General features: G+C 43.5%; 3 protein-coding genes across 4 annotated transcripts; 2 read left to right on the forward strand and 1 right to left on the reverse strand.

Moving 5' to 3' along the window:
- The first annotated feature begins 334 nt into the window (after nt 1-334).
- On the forward strand, nt 335-8,329 carry msl1b (MSL complex subunit 1b). 2 transcript variants are annotated; one of them, XM_061706284.1, is made up of 9 exons: nt 335-440; nt 1,664-2,264; nt 2,533-2,732; nt 3,422-3,729; nt 3,806-3,930; nt 4,003-4,070; nt 5,222-5,346; nt 5,730-5,802; nt 6,212-8,329. In XM_061706284.1, exons 2-9 carry the CDS (start codon nt 1,701-1,703, stop codon nt 6,300-6,302), a joined length of 1,554 nt encoding a protein of 517 aa, XP_061562268.1. In that variant the 5' UTR covers nt 335-440; nt 1,664-1,700; the 3' UTR covers nt 6,303-8,329. The 2 variants fall into 2 exon arrangements, with proteins under 2 accessions (XP_061562268.1, XP_061562269.1); XM_061706285.1 differs by lacking the exon at nt 335-440 and adding an exon at nt 861-958.
- Nucleotides 6,837-13,591, reverse strand: chmp2a (charged multivesicular body protein 2A). Its single transcript, XM_061706286.1, has 6 exons — nt 13,448-13,591; nt 12,200-12,367; nt 11,944-12,123; nt 11,499-11,629; nt 11,088-11,149; nt 6,837-8,964 (listed from the first exon to the last, which is right to left on the reverse strand). The coding sequence occupies exons 2-6, from the start codon at nt 12,365-12,367 to the stop codon at nt 8,843-8,845; spliced, it is 663 nt and encodes a 220-aa protein (XP_061562270.1). The 5' UTR covers nt 13,448-13,591; the 3' UTR covers nt 6,837-8,842.
- A 318-nt stretch (nt 13,592-13,909) lies between these two features.
- mrm1 (mitochondrial rRNA methyltransferase 1 homolog (S. cerevisiae)) lies at nt 13,910-15,383 on the forward strand. The gene has a single exon (XM_061706458.1). It carries the CDS (start codon nt 14,066-14,068, stop codon nt 15,113-15,115), a length of 1,050 nt encoding a protein of 349 aa, XP_061562442.1. The 5' UTR covers nt 13,910-14,065; the 3' UTR covers nt 15,116-15,383.
- The last annotated feature ends 131 nt before the right edge of the window (nt 15,384-15,514 follow it).

Genomic DNA, 15,514 nt, shown 5'->3' on the forward strand with positions numbered 1-15,514 from the left:
CATTTCTTTTCTAAATACTGCCTCCTGGAGGATCGGCGAATACTGCAACACCATTCTCTTGCGTCATTGCAGTTGTAATAAAAATAAAAATGTAAACTGTTGGAAGAAAAACAACGAAGCAACTATTTCAATTCAGCTATTGTCTTAGGTAAAAAAATAAAATATACAAAAGTGATTTTAAGAGGAAATTAAAATGAAAAATATACACGCATCACATATTCACAATCTGCTGTGTGTAGAGTACTTTAATAATGCCTTAAGTGATTTGCACACTTTTGCATCATATCTCCAGGGTAACTTTGATGATTTGCTGCGAAGCGTCCTCATGGAAACCTCAAAGCAATACATGGCATCGAGCATGCGCAGTACAGAGCGCTTTAAAACTAGACTTGAGGAGGGAACATGACGAGCATTGTTGGTGGACTTCACTTATAGCCCAGGTAAGCTCACAATACCACGTCGTGTGTTTTTCAAAGACCAGTCTGTGAGCGGTTCGAGTGTTTAAACGCGCTCGGTGCGACGGCGTCGCGTTTTGTGTGTGTGTGTGTAGCTAAGCTAGCAGGCTAGCCACTGGAGCTAGGTAGCTGTTATTGTTTTTTTCACGACGAGCTAAAATGGAGGAGCTAAAATGGAGGTTGCTTCACTGCCACTCCCGGGTCCTTGAACGTCTCGCCACATTGCGACTAAATCGTTGCTAGCGTGAGGTAGTTACTGTAGTTGTTGCTTGTTGGTGTAGAGCTTGACTTGGAATTTCAAATGCCCGGCGTGCAACTCGTATGAAAAGGAAGAATCACGCAGGCTTGACGTAAAGTGACAATATGATGGCGAGCGTAGTTGTTCATACAACAAACGACACTGCTTTAAGTGACAGCGTCTTTACGTTTGTTTGTGTGGGCAGGGTTTTTCCTGGCTCAAATTGAGGCAGGGGTGATACTACTTATTCTGATCAGACGCACAGGTGCGTATGCCTGACTCAAAACACTTTTTCTGTGAAGTGTACATGTACTTTATTGTTCTTTTAACTTTTACAATTTCAACAAAAACATAAAGGGATCAACTCATTTAAGATACAGTAGCGGGGGACAGGCACTGATTCTAACAAGGGTCATAGGTAAACTGGAGCCTATCCCAGCTCACTTTTGGTGAGGGGTGGAGTACACCCTGGACTGGTCACCAGCCAATCGCGGGGCACATGTAACAACCATTCACACACGGACAATTTAGTTTTTTAAGAAGAAAAAAACTAACTGCTATTACACTAACACTTAACTGCTCGTCCACCATGTGGCAAGGTGCCAAGGCAATGTTTCTGTGTTCGACATTGCTTTTCAGTTTTTCAATGAATAACAGGATAACTCCCCCCCCCCCCCAAAACAAAAATCTGCAAATGGCGATTATGCAGGAGTTAACTGTACTTTTTTCCTGTAAAATCAGGTGCACATGTTTACAAAAGAGAATATACGCCTGTTTGAAAATCCGTTGACACTTTTAGGAGTGACTGTTTCCGATACAGCGCCGCAATTGCAGGTAAAAATAGCCCCAACTAGTTCGACGTGGAAGTTTTTAGAGCCAGACATGGCACAACATTAGTTGGAGGTCGCCGCCTCAAATTTGTATTTGAAGCAATAAACCGGTTGTGTGTGACACACTGTGTAATCTACAGGGGGCAGCCAGCCGCGGTCACACCATGAACAGTCGCCATGAGCATGAGAGCCTCCCCGGGTCCACATTCGGGATCCAAGCCGAACGCTGACGCCATCGGGGGGACGTTCACTTTGCTTCCCTTGAGTCTCAGGAGGGAGTCGCGTGACTCGCCCTCGGATGCTCCAGACAACGTCCGGTGGGCTGACAAAATCCCGAGCAAGCCCAAGCGCTCGGAGCAGACTTACATGAGCGGCGACGTCTCGGAAGTCGTCGAAGCAAACCGGGCCGCCGCCGTGGGGGTTCTTTCCCCTGTCGGACCAATGGGGGGTGAGGGAACCCCGGTGAAAGGTAAACCCCTCTCCGTGGACAATACGGACAACCCTCAGATGGCTCAAAACAACACGCCCAAGGATGCCGATGGCGTCCTTGGGGCCGCGTCCATCGAAGTGTCGTCTGAGGGCAAGTGGAAGAACCTCCGGAAGAGTCCGGCCAACCCGCACACGCAGGCCAACTGTCTGCGACAGATCCTGCTGCTGCAGCTAGACCTCATCGAGCAGCAGCAACAGCAGCTGCAGTCCAAGGACAAGGAGATAGATGATCTCAAAGCAGACAAGGAGACGGTACGGAAGACAAATGTGGATTTTTTTTTTTTTTACTGTGCTTTTCTTTTGTATTCTGAAAAAATATTTGCGGATTTAAATAATTCTAGTGGTAGTATATTGCTTCACATCGTCAGCAGAGTGAATCCACAGCTTCCAACGGACTGACAATGACTTTTTACATTTGTTTTTATCTTTGTTTTTTCAAATATTAATGTTCCTGTCAGGTTATAAATCATTTGTAAACAATGACAACAACTGCAGTGACAGTTTTCCTCCACCTGCCCAGCTTCTGGCACGTATCGAGCGCATGGAGCGCCGCCTGCAGCTCACCAAAAAGGACCCACCGCGCGACAAGCGGCTCTTCCAGCCCCTGGAGCCGTGGACCCCCGACAAGGAGGACATGTGGGACCTAGAAGTGGAGGAGAGTCCGCAGCCCAATCCATCTGCCCTCCTGCCCCTAAGTCGAGGAAGCAAAGGTCAAAAGAGGTAGGTTATTAAAAAAAAAAAAAAAAAGAGAAATTGTGTGTGAACGCTGATACCGAACTGAAATGCTATGGAATTAAGTGAAATGTACAATGTGAGGATTGGAAAATGTAAAAATACTGAAGAACAGTTGTGGCAAACTGTGTGATTGTTGAGTATTTTACACCTTGCCATGTATTCATGTGCTGTTTCTAATGAGAATTTCTAAAATGCTAACACAGTAACCGTACTTATGTAAATTCCCGCATTTTTCACAACAAATTGGTGTTTCATGACAACAAAATTTTCCTCATAGTTACTGTTGCTGATTATTGTTCTTTTAGTAATATCACTTGATTCTCTGTTTGAGTAATATCACTTGATCAAGCCTTTTCTAACACACTGCAAAATAAAGTATGGATGTTTATTGCCGATAGCAGATCGGACTGATATCGGTATCGGCCAAAACTAAAGGCTGCGATATTGGTAGCGGATCGGAAGTTAAAAAGTTGGATTGGGACATCCCAACTTAAAATGTTCAGTTTATTCAGGCCTTTTACGGAACGATTTTTCACATTCCTCAAATTCTGACTTTTCAGTATTTCACTCCTTCCAAATTCCCACAGATTTCACATTTTCCCTGAAAGTTAACAGCACAATAGATATAGAAAAGGAGACTCCTTGTTGTTAACATCACACGCCTGCACCCACAGGAAATCCTGCTTCGGGGAGTCCAAACTCCAAAAGTCGCGCGGCAAAAACTCCAAGCTGAGTCCTCACAAGCTGGAAAGTCAACCGGCATCTCCGTCTCAACGAGAGCTGCGCAACAAGGAAACGCCAGAGAAGAGCGCCCCCGCAGGGCTGCCCTGCAAAGAGGAGGCAGAGCTGAGCTGCCAGATGGACGACCTTCCCTTCCTGTCCACCACGGAGATGTACCTGTGCTGCTGGAACCAACCTCCTGTGTCGCCTCTGCGTGAGACTTCTCCCAAGAAGAAGGAAGAGGAGGAGGAGGAGGTGACCAGTGAGTGGACTCCTCATCTAATTCATGATATGCTGATTGTTTGTAAGCCTAACCTTCCACTACCTATGTCCTTCAGATGCATCCAACACTCACTCCATGATTAACTTCCTTTTCCCGTCTTCGTGCCGCCTCTCAGTTCCCTCGTGGCGGGAAAATGTCATCGAGGCATTGGGTGACGATTTAAGCCTTGACACGCAAGAGGTGAGAACATCGTAATGTTTTGAACACGAGTCGCAAAAACGATCAAACTCACAGTCCGTCTTGTCAATTTAGCCTCTGGATGACGGTGTATTCCTCAAGCGCCACGCCAAGCTGGAACTGGATGAGAAGAGGAGGAAGAGGTGACCGCATGAATGTCATTCAAAAAAAAATAAAAAAATATATATATATAAATAAATAAATAAATAAAATGGTACCTGCCGAGCATAAATGTTCCAGGTCGCTTCAGAATCTTCTCTATTGTCGAATGTCCCTTCGCTCTGCTTCTGTTCGCTAGGCTTGTGCCCACTTGTTGGCAAACGATTGACAAACTTGGTCAGTCGCCCCTTCTGTCTGTTTCTTCGGGCGCAGTAGTTTCTTAAATATCTAATTAGAGGTCAAGATGGGGGCCAGATTTTTTATTTTTTTTAATAGATCATTTCACTAATGTACGTCTGTCAGTTAAGGTGGGCAGTTGTAACAAATTTGAACAAAAAAAGGATTTCTGGGGAAAATGCCTTTTTTAAAAAAAAAAAAAAAAAAAAAAGCTTGCATATGATTTGATTTATAAAAAAGAAAAAGGCCTGTTTGGGTTTGTCTCCACCTTTTGGCTTTTTGGAGTATTAAAGCACAAAAACAGGATGGAACTGCTTTTTTTTTCAGTAAATAGAGGATAGCTTCCAAAGAAGACAACACACAAAAACATTGAATTTGCGAATAGTGAATTATGTGTGTGAGGGGGGGGGGGGGGGGGGGGGGCTTTTCTAGAGATGCAAATAAACTACAATTAAAATTGTAGCACAATTATGATTCATAACACAAACAGTTTCAGCTTCTTCTACGTGTCAAATTTGGTTTGTGAATCACATCACACTGTTGAGCCTAAAGAAGTAAACTCCTTTAGCACTGGGCTAAAGATGTTCTTGTTTTGGTTCTGAATATGGAGATATAATCTATTCCAGTGGGATTTAGGGGCTGGGGCCACCCCAGAATACTGAAAAATCCCAAACTATTTGCCTTATCCCCTTTAACAGAAAGCTGTGATGTAGCAGTTTAGAAAAAGTGTATATTATATGTGAGTGTGTTATAATTACTTGCCATATCAATTTATTTTATTTTTATTTTTTTAAAATATACATTTACCTAAACTGATGGCTTGGTTTTAGCGTTGTTAATAAATTAAAGGTGAATTCAAAATTTCTGTATGTGACCTTTAGGAAAAAAGTTCGGACAGCCTTGTATTAGAAGCTTCAAACTTGAACGTCACATGGTTCCTCTTAATTTCCGCACGCAGGTGGGACATCCAGCGGATCCGAGAGCAGCGCATGTTTCAGCGCCTGCAGCAGCGCATGAACAGGAAGAAGATCATACCGGAGACTGAGCCCGAGCTTTCATCATTCTATCCGGAAACTGAAGACGGTAACTCATTATTCATGTTAGCATCAACCCTTGTGCCCTCAAATTTACTACCATTTGGACACATTTGTGGCTAAAAATGTACGCAAACTGCTATAAAATCATTGTACACGTTTTTATTTATTTATTTAAATAAATCACTTAAGCAGCTTGAGTATGAGTATAGGACATATGAGAGTAAACAGTGGTGGTAGTAGTAGTAACATTGGATTTACAGAAATTGACCTAAAACATTTCATGCTAAATTTCATGCCACAAGGTGTATCACAGCCAAAATGAAAGAGGAAAATGTGTGAAAATGCCCAATGAGGGCACAAAGATCAATAGCAATGTTTTTCCCCCAAACTAGATTTTTTAAACTGTATTTCTGTTGTTGTGCCGTCTAGTTGAAGCGATCATGATCACGCCCTTCTTGCCAGTGGTCGCATTTGGTCGGCCGTTGCCCAAACTCACACAAGAGTAAGTTTGAACATTTATCAGCGCTTTTCATCAGTCACCTGACTCCTTATTAGAAAAAAAATAATATAAAAATGATCACGATTATCAGCGTGAACACATATTACTCCCCCCCCACCCCTATTACGCTGATTATTCCTCAAGTGCCATCTGTTCACCAAAGCATCCCTTCAATAACATGAATACAGACAGACAAGACTCGTATGTAGATTTTAATATATAATCATGCATTAGACTTTCAAATTTAAACAGCAAGCTTTGTCAAGCCATCTAGTTCGTCATGTCTCATTAATAGCAAATCAATGTCAAGTGTCCACCGAGTCTCTGGTCCAAAAATTGGTGACTGAAGAAGTCGTGTGACGTGAGTCGTTTTATCCCTACTCCTTAAAAATGTTTTTTTGTTCTCCTTCAGGAACTTTGATCTGCCCTGGCTGGACGAGCGCAGCCGCTGTCGCATTGAGGTTCCCAAGAAACACACCCCTCACCGGACCTGTCGCAAGTGAATGTCACCGAGCAGGAGACGCGGTCACTTAGTACGATGCGGTTTAGTCCCTAGTTGTGTGTGTGTTCTCGCGGACGTGCGTGTGACTACTGTTGCTTTCTGTGTGGAAGCTAAAGGCGTCTCGCTGCCTGGGCTCGGAACACACATATCACTCAGTCACTGGCGTGTGGTGTGAGACAGAAGCTCTGTTCCCACCTTCTAATAACATCACTGTTACTGCACTCAGTTGACACATGAATAAACTTTTCACATTGGACAACTTCAAACCTCCCGACTCGCTGCTTTGGGGGAAGAAATGTCCCAACCTACCTGTGGTGCTGTGTATCTCTCTCTCAACCATCCATCTTTGGATCAATGTGATGTGTAACAACTTCACACTCGAAAGCATGTTGGGGGGAAGCAACTTGGGGAAAAAAATGAAAGGCTGAATCCATTTCCTCTTGCGGTGGGTGGGGGAGAACGAGACGGGTCCTAATGTTGACTTGAAGCCCAGTGTTCTGTTACTTTCTTTGGTTTAGTTCTTTTGCTTTTACACTACTCATAAAAAGTTGTTAATATTGGACTTTTGGTTTTAGGAATCTTGGGCTTTCGGTTGCAATTTTCATTCACTTCTAAGCCTTTCTGTGACTCTTGCAGTCTTTGTGAAAGAAGTACTGATACATTGAACAGTTGGACAAGTGCATTCAAAAGTTGAGAGTTCAAATTAAGTTTACCTGTTAAGGTTATGGTCCATCCTGAAATTTCACCTCAACTCCATTTTTGTGAGTAGTTTACATGTGAATTGCATGGGTTCTATTTAGCTGTAACAGACATCAGAAACAATGGTAGCATGGCTTAACCCCTCGATGGAGCATCTTCTCTGCTCTTCAGCAAAATTAAAAGACGCAAGCATGACATTTGGCTGCAAGCGTCCAGGAAGAGTGGGAGAATACTGACACACAAGTAGTGAATGTATACGTTGAACTCCAGGAGCAGTTAGTCGACATCAGGGCTCCATTTTAGAAACAAAAGTTTCTAGCTTGTAGTTCTAACAAATGCTGCCATACTCATCCCTCTCAGTGATCTGTCTTTGTTTTGCTTTCCTTCACAATGCAACAGCTTCAACCGCTCTACAAGTGTGTAGATGTTGGCTACGTCTGGAAACTTTTATGTACATAGCTTTCACAAACAAATGTACATAAAACATGGCTGTTATTTTTTTATTATTTAATGTTGAACATGTTGAGTACATTAAAAATTCAATGATTGTATGTTGACAAATTGAACGTTGCATTTTCTTTTTGGAATAAAATGACCATCTCTATGCTTTATGGATCTGAATTTGGTCTTCCCCCCCCCCCCATTGCTGGAATAAGTTGTATGTAATATGTATTTTTCAGTACATGAGAATATGATCGTTTACAATTCCCAGGGTCCACTTTGGTAACCAATCACGGTGGTAGCTTGGTGACATCATTGCTATAATTTTTTTTCCCTCTTTGTCATCAGATTTTTTGGGGTGAAAACTGAGAAAGCTTGTCTGTTAAAATGCCAAAATTAGTGTTAAATCTCCCCTCCCATCAATTTATTTATTTATTTTTACATTCTTTGATGTCTGTCGGGTTTACAAGATAATTTGGGTTGGAAATGCCCAGGATGCCCTTTTTCAAGATATTCTCGTAGGTCCAATACACCTGGTATATGAGATGGCCGGATTTCCCATTAATATGTGACATGAAAATAAGCTTTGCTGTCATTGTTTCTCTTTTCAATTTAAAGATGGTAAACAGCTCTGATTGCCTGCCGCGTTCATTGCTCGTGTACATTATGGCGACAATGACCGCAAGTGTCAGTATTTAATCCACAGTTGGATTATGAAGTACTGTAACCCACAATGTATGCTTTTATATACTGTATTTGCATGGCTCGGCCTTCTAAGTTTTCAGATTTATGGCTCTGGCCCAATAGAAATCGTAATTGAGGCTATTAGGACCTTTTTTTTTTTTTTAACCTGTCTTGCATTCTTTCACCAATAAACGTTTGTTAAATGTGGAAAAAAAAACATTTATTATTCAACAATAACATTAATACCACTCCATCTCTACGTGTAAAACTACAGACACGTTTGTGGTGGGAAACTTTGCTGAAATCAGTACACCAAGCAGAGACAGCACGATGTACTTTTGTTGTTTTAGTATAATAAGTCACCCTATTAGTGAACCTGTATACAGCATGTTTAGCTACGAATTTAACAGCTTTCCTGTTGTCTGCTGTGGAGTGATCACATCATATATATAAAAAAAAATGCTCTTCTATAACTCACATGGGTTATTAGTCTTTAGTGTTAATTTAAAATGTAACAAAATACGATTATGGACACATTGTCAGGTTTGTGTCTTTTGGTATTGTAATGGAGACAGGACCTCTCCAGTCCTATCAAGGATAATATTTTGTAATTTTGATTATATACCCACATCAAATTAAACACAGTAGAAAGAAAAAGCCATTACGGGCAACGTTCCTTCAAAAGTAACGCCAGAGGAAAAGTCAGTGCGGTTCCGTTCAGTCTTTCCGGAGGTTATTGAGCCGTTCCTCAAGGTCGGCATCCGCGTCGGCCAGCGCGGGTTGAGGCTCCGCCTTCTTCCTGCCAGCCACCGACAAGGATGCACCAGTAGACGGGAGATCTGGAAGCAACACAGCAGACTCTGAGCGGCAATGGTGGAAGACTTACAACCCATTTTTTTCATGAAATTGTATTAATTTTTCCCAACAGTCTATTCTCTTCATTTTTCAGGGCTGATCCCTGATCCAGTCCCACCTCCACCTTAAATTCATCTGTCACACCTCACCACTGTTCTGCTGCCCTCGTACATCTCCTGTATTATTCTAACATACTTCTCTGCCACTCCAGACTTCCGCATGCAGTACCACAGTTCCTCTCTGGGTACTCTTGTCATAGGCTTTCTCTCGATCTACAAAGACACACTGTAGCTCCTTCTGACCTCTGTACTTTTCTATCAACATCCTCAAGGGAACTAATGCATCTGTGGTACTCTTTATAGGCATGAAACCATACGGTTGCACACAAATACTTCTGTCCTGAGTCTAGCCTCCACTACTCTTTCCCATAACTTCATTGTGTGGCTCATCAACTTTATTCCTCTATAGTTCCCACAGCTCCGCACATCCTTTGCCACCTCTACATTTGCCCTATGTCACATCTCAATGTATTCCTTTCGCCTCTCCTCGGTCCTCTCAGTGTCCCACTTCTTCTTAGCTAACCTTTTTCCTTGTATGATTTCCTGTACTGTGAGGTTCCACCACCAAGTCGCCTTCTCTCCTTTCCTGCCAGAAGATACACTAAGTACTCTCCTGCCTGCCTCTCTGATCACCTTGGCTGCAGTGGTCCAGTCTTCTGAAAGCTCCTCCTGTCCACCGAGAGCCCGTCTCACCTCTTCTCGAAAAGCTGCACAACACTCGTCCTGTCTCAGCTTCCACCACATGGTTCTCTGCTCTGCCTTTGTCTTCCTAATCTTCCTCCCCACCACCAGTCACACACCACCATCCTATGCTGTCTAGCCACACTCTCCCCTACCACTACTTTACAGTCGGTAACCTCCTTCTGATTACATCGTCTGCACAAAATGTAATCCACCTGCGTGCTTCTATCTCCGCTCTTGTAGGTCACCCTATGTTCCTGCCTCTTCCGGAAATTTTTTTTCACTAAAGCCATTTGCATCCTTTTTGGAAAGTCTACCACCATCTGTCCCTCTAAGTTCATTTCCTGGATGCTGTACTTACCCATCACTTCTTCATCACCCCTATTTCCTTCACCAACATGTCCATTACAATCTGCACCAATCCCGACTCTCTCTCTGTCTGGGATGCTCAGAACTACTTCGTCTAGCTCCTTCCAGAATTTCTCTTTCACCTCCAGGTCACATCCTAGCTGTGGGGCATAGCCACTAATCACATTATACATAATACCCTCAATTTCAAGTTTCAGCCTCATCACTCGATCTGATACTCTTTTCACCTCCAAGACATTCTTAGCCAACTCTTCTTTTAAAATAAACCCGATTCCATTTCTCTTCCCATCTCCACCATGGTAAAAATAATTTAAACCCTGCCCCTAAACTTCTAGCCTTACTGCCTTTCCACCTGGTCTCCTGAACATACAATATATCAACCGTTCTCCTAATCATCATGACAACCAACTCCCGAGATTTTCCTGTCATAGTCCCAACATTCAAAGTCCACACATTCAGTTCTATGCTCTGTCCTTTCCTCTTCCCTTTCTGCCAAAGAACCCGCTTTCCACCTCTTCTTCTTCTTCGACCCACAGTAGCTGAATTTCCACCGGCGCCCTGCAGGTCGACTGCGCCGGTGGCGGACGTTGTTAACCCAGACCACAACCGATCCGGTATGGAATTCTTTGGATGAACGCTCATATTTGTTTGGCAAAGTTTTAAGCCGGATGCCCTTCCTGACGCAACCCTCTGCATTTATCCGGGTTTGGGACTGGCCTACAGTTTGCACTGGCTTGTGCCCCCATAGAGCTGCAAACATTAATACATTTAATTATCAGTATCTCTGATGAGTATGTAACTTTATAATTTTTTTGTCATATTATTAGATAAATATTGATTGTGAACTGCTCCAGATGATGGACGTGGCACAGCTGCATGCTGTTATATTGCATTTTTGTGTAGTATCGACGGTTTCTAAAATTGTGACGTGATAGTGGTGGATTAAGTCGGTCGGGTACATCCACACTGAAGGCCCAGGTACTTGATCTTGTTCTTACTTGAGAGTTCGTCACTGAGATTAAGACCAAGCTCATCCAGGACTTGGGAAACAATGGCGTCACTGTGAAAAAGACCAGACACAAAAAGTCAGCACACAACTTGACACAAGCTTTTATTTACACACACACACACACACACACACACACACACACACACACACACACACACACATATATATATATATATATATATATATATATATATATATATATATATATATATATATATATATATATCCCGCGACCCTTGTGAGGATAAGCGGCTCAGAAAATGGATGGATGGATATATATATATATTTTTTTTTTTGCAGAATTGTACATAAACATCAACAGGGTTGATCGAACTTTGACTGGGAAATAGTTGGCAATCGGGGCCATCCTTCCAACTCAAACAACGCTGTTGCGGCTCACCTCTCCTCCTCGTCATCTTCATCCCCCATGGCATCGTCGATGGCATCGTTCATCATCTCCTCCTTCATGTCCATGATCTCACTCTGACGTTCAAACTCCATCATGATCTTCTGGATCTGAGGCAGTTTGAGCTGTGGAGGAGATAAATATGAATAAAACAAACCTATATTGTGTTGTGTTTATGTTACTACTAAGAATTAAAATAAACTAATCTTAATAAAAAATAATAATATTTTTTTGTCTGATATGGCCGGTCAATTTGAGCAACGCATGTCTACTCTAAGTAATGTTCTAACTCAGTGACTCCCAAAAGTTTGGTACTATTACTGGTGTGCAGGCTCTTTCTAGTGGTACGCAAAGAATCACTGAATTCAATTATCAAACTGTTCAAATGCGGGTCTACTCTGGTCTCTTCTCATGTGTGTTTGACGTGACTGAAGCGAACCTGTCTGTTCATGGTGGCCATGGCTTTGGTGACGCCCTTCATGGCCTGCGCCATGCTGTTGTTGGACTTCAGGGTCTGAATCTTCAGACTGACAGCCTGAATGTTGGCCTTCATCATGATGAACTTCTTCACGTAGCGTCTCGTGCGGACCAAGTCCTTGGCCATAATCTTGACGGCGTCCTGCACACATTTCAATCACAGGTTCAGGATTCGCTCTCCTTTTGTTTTGTTTTCTTCCCAAGAAGACTTTACACACCATTTGTCCCTGTTTGGCCATTTTCTTGATGTCGGCGATGATCTTCTTCTCCTGCTGCTCCAGTTTAATTCGCTCTCTGTCCAGCTCCCTCATGGCCCGGTTGAGTGCTCTCTGGTTCTGCTTCAGCATCTCCTCCGGAGTCTTTCGCTTCCCGAACAGGTATTCCATCTGTTTGGAGACACACAGAGGGAATACACACAATACCGGAAAAACAATCCATCATACCACATATCTTAATGACAGGTGGGTTATAACCTGGATTGGTCGCGAGCCAATTGCAGAGCACATATAGACAGATGACCATTCACACCTATGGACAATTTTGAGTCTTTAGTAAACCTGAAATCCATGAGTCATCAAAATGGGTATTGACTGTAATTGTAATTCATTTTTACTTTTTACATTTGTGCTCAAGTATAGTTCAGTCTGTACATTTTTACCTGCACTTAAGTAACAGGAGTTGAAGCGGTACGTCTACTTTTACCAGTACTTTAGCCACCCCTGCCCATTCTTCAGAACTGTAAATGCTAACTACCAGGCCACCATTCTGACTGATACATGAAAACAAACCTGCAAAAGGTATCATGGTGTTTCCGTGCTTGCTAAAAAGTACATCCATAAATAGATATTTGGAGTGTACATTTTGAAACAGTCCAAAATCTTATCATAATTTGTCACGCCCTAATTTACTAAAATAACCTCCAGTGATTATCAATCAGTGTGTCGTGAGAGATCGTCATGTGCGCAATGGGATAGTCCATATTCAATTTCAGACAATTAGTCGGAAAATCATTTATTTACGACAAATAACGCATTTTTGTTCGTCTATCTATGCACTAGATGGCAGTAGGAACATATATAACCTATGTGCCCACTTTTTTGTAAAATGCGTGTTTTGGCTCAACAAACACTCTCGTACAAACACTCAAGCATTTTCTCTGTATATTTGCTCTTAGTGGGCTGTTAGCATTTAATACTAACGACGCAGAGGTGAGTTGTCATTTTAAAGAGTGTAAAGGTGAAGTTACGTCGTCTCATGACAGTTTGGGCCAAATTCGACCTGGAGGAAACCTACCATATTGGAAACCCACTTTAGCGTTGTAGTCATCTTAGTTTAGTGGCTTAAGGCCTGTACATTTCATGGCTCCTGACGTCTTTTTGTGGCCCTCTCTTTAACCCTTTACCTCACAAACACATCTCCTCCACCTCCGTGACTTGCGTTATCCTTCACAAAGTCTCTCGGCTCACCTTGATCCGCTCCCGTCCAAACCGGCACAAAAACGACGAACGACGTTTATTAGGATTTCCTCACAGACAAGCTTCGCAAACGACAATTGTTGTTTTCCTTCAGAAACTTCCGCGTTGCGACAGTTTAATTTCCGGGTAGTGATCTCATGGTCGACGTCACATGTGACTCCACCCATAACGGTCAAGTTTAGGAAAGAAAGAACAGCCGGAAGTGACATTTAACAATTCCACGTTTCAAAATAGTGTATAATGAATGTTACAAGTCGTCACAGGAGAATATATCTTTCTTTTGTTTGCTACATGTAGCTAATATTGTATAGATAAAAAAAATAAAACATTGTATTATCGCAATCATAAAGTTACTGTGAGGTACAACTTTGACTTTCTAGATTTTTATTTTGTAGTCTAAAGCGCTCGTTATCCTGTCCTAATCTCAGTTACGCGACTTTGCAGACCAACGTGGTTACTACTGCTTTTGTCTGCGTTTTGGTTTTAAAGCATGATGAAGAGTTTTTCAGCTGATATTTGAAGAATTGTGCACTATTTAATGTTTCGATATTTAACTGACTCGTCGTTGAATAGCTGAGATCAGTTACTCTTTACAAGTCCAGCACTAGTATGAGTTTATTCAATTCAACTTCGAAGCATAGGTTGCTCTTTATTCGAATGTGGAGATTTCCAAAGGCTGTGGACTGCCACCAGCACAACAGAGTGAACAACACCAGGAGGTCCAGCAAGTCTAAAGTGTCAGGAGTAAGACAGCCAGATGGGAAAGCATCACCAAATAAACTTCAGAATCCGGGACGAGTTTCATCAGAGCTTCAGAAGCTGGCCCATGAGGACTTCTCGTCAGAGTGGGAGAGGCCTGCGATACTCAAGCCATCCGTGGAGTCTTCAGACCAGCATGAGATTGTCTTTGGCGTCGCTCCTTGTCTCCTGGCTCTCACTCAGGCTCGCCGAAAGCCCTTTAAGCTGTTTGTGAAAGACGGCGAGGCCGCGCACAGGTCCTCGCTCCTCAAGGTGTGCGAGGAGGCAAACCAGCGACAAGTTCCCATCCAGCGTGTCAGTAAGAAAGACTTGGATAGGATGTGTTTAGGTCGGGTTCATCAAGGTGTTTGCCTGCGAGCCACCCCATTGAGCTACCTGACCGAAGACTCGGCCTCGAGTTCAATCTCCACACCTCTCTGGCTAGTTCTGGACGGGATTCAAGACCCGATGAATCTCGGAGCTATCTTGCGCTCAGCCTATTTCCTCGGCGTGGACCGAGTGGCCAGCAGCGTCCACCGCAGCTGCCCTCTGACCCCGGTGGTAAGCAAGGCCAGCGCTGGCATCATGGAGGTGATGAATGTGTATGGCTACGAAGACCTGGCGGACATGGTCCGGGTCAAGGCGGCACATGGCTGGCAGGTGGTCGGCACGGTGGCGGCCGAGGTGCGGGAATCTGGCCTCCCCGTCACGCCGTGTTCGGACTTCCGGATGACCACGCCCACGCTGTTGCTGATTGGAGGGGAGGGTGACGGATTGTCCCGGAAGCTACTGAATTTGTGTCAAACGCTTGTGACCATTCCACCGGGGAGACAGCTGCTGCCTGGCGTCGAGTCGCTCAACGCGTCCGTGGCCACCGGCATCCTGCTGCACTCGCTGCTGGCCTCCACCAGGCTCACCTGATGCGCCAACATTTCTAATTGCGTGGAAATGGAATGTACGTAGAACAGTGGTGGGCAAACCTTTGTGCTCAAGGGCCACATTTCGAAAACTGACAGATGGGCTGTGTTGACATGGGCCTTTTAAGGGAGGTGTCGCCTGGTGAGTGTCATCAGGAGCTGACTCCAGCTCCCATTGGGCATTTTCAACATGGCTCACATGCTCCTTGCGTTTGTTTTCACTTTGTATTTGTGTGTTATGGCGGTTGTCCCATTCAATAAACAGCTGCGATGGTGAGTGTACCCCCGCCCCCGCTTCACTCAGTCACTGACTGAATTAACGTCTGTTTCATACTACTTGCAAGTGTTTTCTTTTTGTGTTTGTTTGTTTGGCTGTTTGCCCCATTCAATAAGTAAGTGTGGC

Source organism: Phycodurus eques, chromosome 19 (assembly GCF_024500275.1).
Source record: "Phycodurus eques isolate BA_2022a chromosome 19, UOR_Pequ_1.1, whole genome shotgun sequence".
In the NCBI taxonomy this organism is placed as follows: domain Eukaryota; kingdom Metazoa; phylum Chordata; class Actinopteri; order Syngnathiformes; family Syngnathidae; genus Phycodurus; species Phycodurus eques.

Coding starts and splice junctions, on each gene's coding strand:
- msl1b (XM_061706284.1), top strand. CDS start 1,701: ATGAGCATGAGAGCCTCCCCGGGTCCACATTCGGGATCCAAGCCGAAC. Junction 2,733..3,421: donor GGAAGCAAAGGTCAAAAGAG/GTAGGTTATTAA, acceptor CTGCACCCACAG/GAAATCCTGCTTCGGGGAGT. Junction 3,730..3,805: donor GGAGGAGGAGGAGGTGACCA/GTGAGTGGACTC, acceptor TATGTCCTTCAG/ATGCATCCAACACTCACTCC.
- chmp2a (XM_061706286.1), bottom strand. CDS start 12,367: ATGGAATACCTGTTCGGGAAGCGAAAGACTCCGGAGGAGATGCTGAAG. Junction 12,124..12,199: donor TGGCCAAACAGGGACAAATG/GTGTGTAAAGTC, acceptor AAATGTGTGCAG/GACGCCGTCAAGATTATGGC. Junction 8,965..11,087: donor TCTCAGTGACGAACTCTCAA/GTAAGAACAAGA, acceptor TGTTGCTTCCAG/ATCTCCCGTCTACTGGTGCA.
- mrm1 (XM_061706458.1), top strand. CDS start 14,066: ATGAGTTTATTCAATTCAACTTCGAAGCATAGGTTGCTCTTTATTCGA.